Source organism: Podospora anserina, chromosome 1 (assembly GCF_000226545.1).
Source record: "Podospora anserina S mat+ genomic DNA chromosome 1, supercontig 2".
In the NCBI taxonomy this organism is placed as follows: domain Eukaryota; kingdom Fungi; phylum Ascomycota; class Sordariomycetes; order Sordariales; family Podosporaceae; genus Podospora; species Podospora anserina.
Window position 1 is genome coordinate 973,051 of NW_001914855.1, and position 7,373 is coordinate 980,423.

Here is a 7,373-nt window from a genome sequence, read left to right on the forward strand (position 1 = left end):
TTTCTATCTGCATCCTCTCACCTTCGCCCATCTCAGGAAAAGCATCTTTCAGCCTTTTCCACTTCAATCTTCATCACATTTACAATGGGCAAGACCAAGGAAGCCAAGGGCAGCAAGGCCACCAAGGCCGCTGCTAAGCCCGCCGCCTCTCCCGTCGTCAAGAAGGTCGAGAAGGCCGTCAAGTCCGCCAAGGAGGTCGCTAAGAAGGCCATCGGGTCCAAGGAGAAGGCCACCGACAAGAAGTCCAAGAAGAAGGTCGAGTCCGAGTCTGAGTCCAGCGAGTCTGAGTCCGACTCCGAGTCTGAGGCCAGCTCCTCCAGCTCCGAGGAGGAGTCCGACTCTGATGAGGAGATGGTCGATGCTCCCGTCACCAACGGCAAGGCTAAGGCCGCCGCCGCCAAGGAGAGCTCCGACTCTTCCGACTCTGACTCTTCCGACTCCGACTCCGAGTCTGAGGAGGAGGAGAAGCCCAAGGCTGCCGTGAACGGCAAGGCCGCCAAGGCTGAGAAGAAGGCCGAGTCCGGCTCTGACTCCGTAAGTCACCACTACCTGACCATCATGGCTGTCCATGCATCATGCTAACCGATTCTTGACAGTCTGAGGAGGATTCCGACGACTCCGGCTCTGACTCTGACTCTTCTGAGGAGGAGGAGTCTTCCGAGGAGGCTTCTTCCGAGTCTACCGAGGAGAAGGCTGAGCCCTCCAAGAAGAGAAAGGCTGAGGAGGAGGCTGAGGAGCCCGAGGCCAAGAAGAACAAGGCTGTTGAGGACAGCGAGGAGAAGAGCGCCACCCTCTGGTGCGGCAACCTCGGCTGGGGCATTGATGACAACATCCTCTACGAGGAGTTCAAGGACTTCGAGGGTCTCACCGGTGCCCGTGTCGTCTCCGACAAGGAGAGCGGCCGGTCCCGTGGCTTCGGCTACATCGACTTCGACACCCACGAGAATGCCGAGAAGGCTTTCAACGCCAAGAACGGCGGCGATCTTCAGGGCCGTGAGATGCGTCTTGACTTTGCTGCCAAGCCCGCTGCCGCTCCCCAGGACCGCGCTGCCGCCCGTGCCAGCAAGCATGGTGATGTCGTCAGCCCCCCCAGCGACACCCTTTTCGTCGGCAACCTCCCCTTCAGCGCCGATGAGGATGGCGTCTCTGCCTTCTTCAACGAGGTCGCCAAGGTTCAGAGCCTCCGCATCCCCACTGACATGTAAGTTGCTACCTGCCTCACTCCTTTCTCTCTGTGTTCATGCATGCTGACAACATCTACAGGGAGAGTGGCCGTCCCAAGGGCTTCGCCTATGTCTCTTTCTACTCCATCGATGATGCCAAGAACGCTTTCGAGCAGCTCAACGGCGCTGACATCGACGGCAGACCAGTTCGTCTTGACTTCGCCAAGCCCCGTGACAACAACGGTGGCGGCGGTGGTGGTCGCGGTGGTGGCCGTGGCGGTTTCGGCGGCCGTGGTGGCGGTCGTGGCGGCGGCCGTGGCAGCTTCGGTGGTGGACGTGGTGGTGGTCGTGGTGGTGGCCGCGGCGGCTTCGGTGGCGGTCGCGGTGGTGGCAGCGGCTTCCAGGGCAAGAAGGTCACCTTCTAGGCGAAGAAGACCGATGGTGATGAAACCAAACGTGGAGGCCATGGGGCCCGTGGCTAGAAGATCGTCTTCTGAACAGAGGTTGGGGAGGGAATGTGAACATGCTGTCCTGGGAATGGGACACAAGAGAGTCGAGGTGGAAAGCGATGCGCCGCACACAAAGTGGGATCGGTTCGAGGGCTCTACCTAAGACATACTCGAGGGCTTGTTGGTTGTCGGCTTTTGAGAACTTAAACTCCAATCCTTTGGAGTCGTGGGCTTGAGGTTGCGACTGTACCTGAGGGCTTTGATCGTTGAACACTGGCTGGTTTGCTCTTGACAGCTTCTTGCATCGGCTGCCGCGATGCTAGCTGGTTCTGCCAGACCTTGGCAATCAGCTTGATCACAGATGGGTTTCCCAGGCACTCTGTCGGCTCGTGGGTTTTTGTGGGCTCTGCTGGCTTCGGCCATTGCTTGCGCGCGCGGTTTCCTATGAGGGTTCTGGGGTTCAAGGGTTCATTCTGGGGGCATCACAAAAGTTTTGTTCGGTTATAATATCCACGGCGTTTTGCTTTTTTTTCCTTTTATTTACTTGGTACGCCAGTAAGTATGTCAACCCTTATGGTTCCGACTTCCAGCGAAGTCATCTCGATACCCAGTCAGCAGGAGCATAATGAGTACATACGTAATCCATAGCGCGGGCGATGATTGTGTCTTGCGTGGTTTTCGGCGTTGTTTCTCACTGACCAGCAGCATTCAGCGACATGTTTCTACTAAAAGGTCAGTCTTTTCTCTTTTCTGCGTCTTCGCCCTCACATGATGATAAAAGGGATTCCTATGCCATTCGGCTGTGAGGTATTGATACAGCTACGGCTGTAACAATTGTTCCTTCTGACATTATCTCTTCGCCCTTCTTTTGAGCTGTTGCTAGTTGGATTCAATGATGCTAACAGCTTGCAGTGTACAGGAATTAGCCGATCGTAAGAGATATCTTTTAGACCTAGCTCGTAATAGAAAAGAAACATTGTTTACTTCAGCATCTGTCCGTGTCAGTTTCTTTTCCAGCCATGTGTTGCCCATGTCAATGCTTCCGTGACCGTTGCTAAAGAATCCATTTGTCCATTGGTCTATCCAATGGACAAGCACAGCCGCCAAGGCCGCTGTTGAGCGCCTTCCTGATGCAAAGTCCACCGCCGGTTCGCCATCAGCAAAGTTGAAACCACCCAAATGATCAGGTTGATCCCGTGATCGGTTCATCTCAACCGTCGTCAAGCTCTCGGATGTTGTTGACTTCGGCTCCGATAAGCCACCATCCGTCGCTATCAACGCCATGCAAAGCTTTCCATTGGCCAATCACCAGCCAGCTACCCCACCATGACGCCGGCAGTGGCAGATAGGCTTGGGGTAAAGCCGAGACAAAGCGGTCCGACAGGATGGCGTCCCTTTATTCAACCATGGAGCTTGTGGGCGAGACCGGGAGATGATGGAATGAGGGGAGAGCTTGTTACCGCAGTATAATTTGGCGGATGGGAGCTGCAGGAAAACGTCAGGACTTTTGCTGTTGTGGCAGATTAAAAAGAGACGGTGTTTGTCTCTTGCGCCGATTCAAACCGGTGGTTGGCATCCTTTATTATTCATCTTTTTGATCGGAACCAACGAAGGAGAGCTAGTTTTGGATTGATAAAAGACAATGGCGTCACGGCAGCTGAGAAGGTTTTCGCTTTCTTCTTCTGGTATTACTACTCGGGCTGCTTTTTCTGGGGTGAAACCTAGGTTGTTGTTGTTGTCAGCTACTGCACCGAGATTGTTGTCTACGAGTTCGACGAGGATGTCGACGATTGCGAGTTTCAAGATCCCCAAGGTGGCTAATGAGCCTAATGTATGTTTGTCACTGGTGGTCTGGAATGATGGGAGATAGCTAACAGGCATAGCACCACTACGCCAAAGGCTCAGCACAGAGAGATGGTCTCGCAGCAGCAGTGGAAGCCCTCCAGAAGAAGGGCCCGTTGCAGGTACCTCTTGTGATTGGAGGGAAAGAGGTATGTACTACCCCATCCTCCTTTTCCTCCACTTACCAATATCTAACACCCCCCTACCAGATCACCACCGAGTCCACCGCAACCCAATACTCCCCCTCCTCCCACACCACCCCAGTAGCGACCTACTCCCTCGCCTCCCCAACCAACATCCGCACCGCCATCTCCTCCGCCCTCGCCGCGCAAGAGTCATGGTCCTCCCTCCCCTTCGCCGACAGAGCAGCCATCTTCCTCAAGGCAGCAGATCTCATCTCGACTAAATACCGCTACCCCCTCATGGCAGCAACGATGCTAGGCCAAGGGAAAAACGCGTGGCAGGCCGAGATCGACGCCGCGGCGGAGCTGGTGGATTTCTTGAGGTTTAACGTCCAGTATGCCGAGGAGCTGTACGCCCAGCAACCGGGACATAACAGTCCGGGGGTGTGGAATAGAGTGGAATACCGCCCGCTGGAGGGGTTCGTCTACGCGGTGAGCCCGTTTAATTTCACGGCCATTGCGGGGAATTTACCGGGTCTGCCGGCGCTGTTGGGGAATGTGGTTGTTTGGAAGCCGAGTGACTACGCAATTGCGAGTAACTGGTTGCTTTATAATATTTTGGTGGAGGCTGGGTTGCCTAGGGAGGTGATTCAGCTTGTGCCTGGGGATCCGGAGGAGGTGACGAGAGAGGTGCTGTCGCATAGAAAGTTTGCGGCATTGCATTACACGGGCAGCACGGCGGTGTTTAGGAAGCTGTATGGGGAGATTGGAAAGGGGGTTGCGGAGGGGAGGTATCAGAGTTATCCCAGGATTGTGGGGGAGACGGGGGGAAAGAACTTTCACTTGGTGCACAGCTCGGCGGATTTGGAGAATGCGGTTGTGCAGACTGTTAGGGGGGCGTTTGAGTACCAGGGGCAGAAGTGTAGTGCTACCAGTCGGTTGTATGTGCCCAAGTCGAGGTGGGAGGAGTTTAGGGGGAGGTTGGTGGAGGAGACGGAGAGGTTGACGGTTGGGAACCCGTGGGAGCATGAGAGTTTTGTTGGGCCGGTTATTCATGAGGGGAGTTTTAAGAAGTTGGCGAGGACGATTGATGAGGCGAATGGGGATGAGGAGTTGGAGTTGCTTACGGGGGGGACGTATGATGGGTCGAAGGGGTGGTTTGTTAAACCTACTATTTACTTGGCCAAGAAGCCGGATCATAAGCTGTTTTCTACGGAGCTGTTTGGGCCCGTGTTGACGGTTTATGTCTATGATGACACGACTGATCCGGTTGGGGCGTTTGGGAAGGTGTGCGAGGTTGTGGATGGGGCGACGGATTATGGGTTGACGGGGTCGGTATTTGCGGCTGACAGGGCGGCGGTGAGGTTTGCGGAGGAGAAGTTGAGGAATGCGGCGGGTAACTTTTATATCAACTGCAAGAGCACGGGAGCAGTGGTGGGACAGCAGCCGTTTGGAGGGAGCAGGGCGAGCGGCACCAACGACAAGGCAGGGAGTATCGCCATTTTGGGGAGGTTTGTGAGCATGAGGAGTATCAAGGAGGAGTTTAACGCCACGACAAAGGTGGCATATCCGAGCAATGAGGTGTGAGCTGGAGGGGGAGCACGTGCGAGGGTTGACACGGCCATCTGATTGGAAGACTTGGTAGATGGTGACATTTACGACCGGAACGAACATTGACAAGCTTCTAGTTCTTCGTTAGGGAGTTTGGGTAGGATGGCTTTGACATACAGATAATCAAAAACGGTTACACAATTATATTGACGGTCCACGATGGTGGGTGGAGCATGCTGTGAAGGTTTGCCGGGCACATGTGTGAGGCATTGGATGGGCTGTTTCCCTTCCTCAGGGTATCACCGGGCAAAGGGTTACAGTTGCCCCCAGCCGTTGGGAGATAGACGGGCATCATTACTACCGAATGGTAGCCTCTTTTTGATGGTCGTGCGAGTGAGATGCTCTGAACGCCCTCGTGGACCCTGATGGTTTCCAGGGGATGGATGATCGACAGGCCCTGTACAGAAAATGGGAGCTATGATCTTGCCAAGTCGATGACACCCCATTTGGTTTCTTGTAGAAAATGCTTGGCTCTGGGGTGAACTACACAGCCGACTTGACACGAGTGGTGGCCGGCCAATCAACTTGGCGGATTCCACCCCGTGCTGCCCAGAAAGGATCGGGACTCGTGAAGCTGAGCACGCGACTGTGCTGCTCTCTTTCCTCGCCAGCCAGCCAGCGATAGCAACCTTGCGGGCGTGGGCACGGTGTCGCAGATTCGCAGTTGAGCTCCCTCCCGATATCTGCCTTGCCTGCTTCCCGCTGCTTGCTCACACTCAGGTTGGCGGTCTGGTTGGTTTTATACAGGGTCCTGTTCGTGTGTTAATCCTTCCCCCGGATCTTCAATATAACAACCAACTTATTTTTCCCATTCTTGATCTTTCTTTCCATCATGGACGATTCCATATTGTAACCTTGTGATTGCCGTCAAGGCCTCGTTTTCCTTGCTTCTTTCATCACCAGTGCTGAGCACGTTTCGTCCCGGAGCATCGGTCCCCAACTTGTTACGCCTGTGCCTTACCTTTCATCTTGTTACGCATACATTCATTCGGGTCGCAATCAAGATCAGGTTATTCAATATGCCTCGAACGACATTACCCCCGACTCCGGCTTCCTCAACCGACATCAAAGGGAAGGATGGATCAAAGATGGTGTCGCATCAGATGTCGTTTGAGCTGCCTCCTCCAGCTATAGCTGCCAAACCGACAAACCCGGCAGCATCTTCATCCCAGACGGTATTTCCAATGCAAGCCAGCGAGACGGTCAAGTCAAGAAGGCGGACGGCTGCTGCTGCTGCTGCTATTCAGCCTGCCCCAGCGAAGGATGAGTTTGTCCTTCCGCCTCCCCCGACGAGGTCTCGCAAGATCATTCAGATGAAGCCCAAGGAGGAGACGGCAGTGTCGACAACATCGACGACAAGGACGGCTGCTGCTGCTGGCAGTTCCAAGTCCAACAAAGCAGCCGGCAGTGCTACTACCACGACTACCACCACAACAACCACAGCCGGAACCAAGAGAAAACAACCCTCCGCCACGAGCGCCGCAGGGAGGAAAATCGCAAGAAAAACCGCCCACAGCCTCATCGAACGTAGAAGAAGATCAAAAATGAATGAGGAGTTTGCCGTTCTCAAAAGCTTGATCCCAGCTTGCACTGGGGAGATGCACAAGCTGGCTATTCTACAGGTAATATGTCCCCCTTTTTTCCCACCCCTTTCCTTCCTATCACTAATGACATACCTGTCCCCAGGCCTCAATCGAATACGTCCGCTACCTCGAAGACTGCGTCAGCCAGCTCAAAGCCCAGCGCAGCAACACAACATCTGAATCAGAAGCAAACGCGCCCACCCCGACCACTAACACCCTCCCCTCCCCGGTTTTCGCACCGTATATCCCGTCAAGTTCCTCCCCCGAAGACGTGGAAATGTCAGGGCAATCTCCCTCATCATCTACCTCGGCGGCTCCATCACCGGCGTTTACGCCTACTGTGTCGCACCCTCACTCGAGGTTGCCGTCTATTTCTCCTGCTTTGCTGCCGCTGGATCAATCCCGGAATCGGCACGGGTCTGTTTCTTCTGTTTCTACGGGCACGGATCATTATAGGTCTGGGTCTTTCTCGTTGGGGGGGGGAGGGGGTAGTAAATTCTGAACAAAAGAAAAAAAGACAAGAGAGGAGGAGATAAAAATGAATAAAAGTTGTGGATAATTAAAATTTAAGAAGTGTAAAGATAAGAAAATTAAAAAAAAATT

The 7,373-nt window shown here is 54.2% G+C and overlaps 4 protein-coding genes across 4 annotated transcripts; all 4 read left to right on the forward strand.

Moving 5' to 3' along the window:
- Positions 1-84: 84 nt before the first annotated feature.
- On the forward strand, positions 85-1,588 carry PODANS_1_11830 (uncharacterized protein; the record flags this gene model as incomplete). Its single annotated transcript, XM_001908815.1, has 3 exons — positions 85-534; positions 597-1,201; positions 1,264-1,588. The coding sequence occupies 3 exons, from the start codon at positions 85-87 to the stop codon at positions 1,586-1,588; spliced, it is 1,380 nt and encodes a 459-aa protein (XP_001908850.1).
- Positions 1,589-2,938: 1,350 nt separating this feature from the next.
- PODANS_1_11840 (uncharacterized protein) lies at positions 2,939-3,082 on the forward strand (the record flags this gene model as incomplete). The annotated part of the gene is made up of 1 exon (XM_001908816.1): positions 2,939-3,082. The coding sequence occupies one exon, from the start codon at positions 2,939-2,941 to the stop codon at positions 3,080-3,082; it is 144 nt and encodes a 47-aa protein (XP_001908851.1).
- A 172-nt stretch (positions 3,083-3,254) lies between these two features.
- PODANS_1_11850 (uncharacterized protein) lies at positions 3,255-5,163 on the forward strand (the record flags this gene model as incomplete). Its single annotated transcript, XM_001908817.1, has 2 exons — positions 3,255-3,443; positions 3,496-5,163. 2 exons carry the CDS (start codon positions 3,255-3,257, stop codon positions 5,161-5,163), a joined length of 1,857 nt encoding a protein of 618 aa, XP_001908852.1.
- Positions 5,164-6,206: 1,043 nt separating this feature from the next.
- PODANS_1_11860 (uncharacterized protein) lies at positions 6,207-7,272 on the forward strand (the record flags this gene model as incomplete). The annotated part of the gene is made up of 2 exons (XM_001908818.1): positions 6,207-6,809; positions 6,874-7,272. 2 exons carry the CDS (start codon positions 6,207-6,209, stop codon positions 7,270-7,272), a joined length of 1,002 nt encoding a protein of 333 aa, XP_001908853.1.
- Between the last annotated feature and the right edge of the window lie 101 nt (positions 7,273-7,373).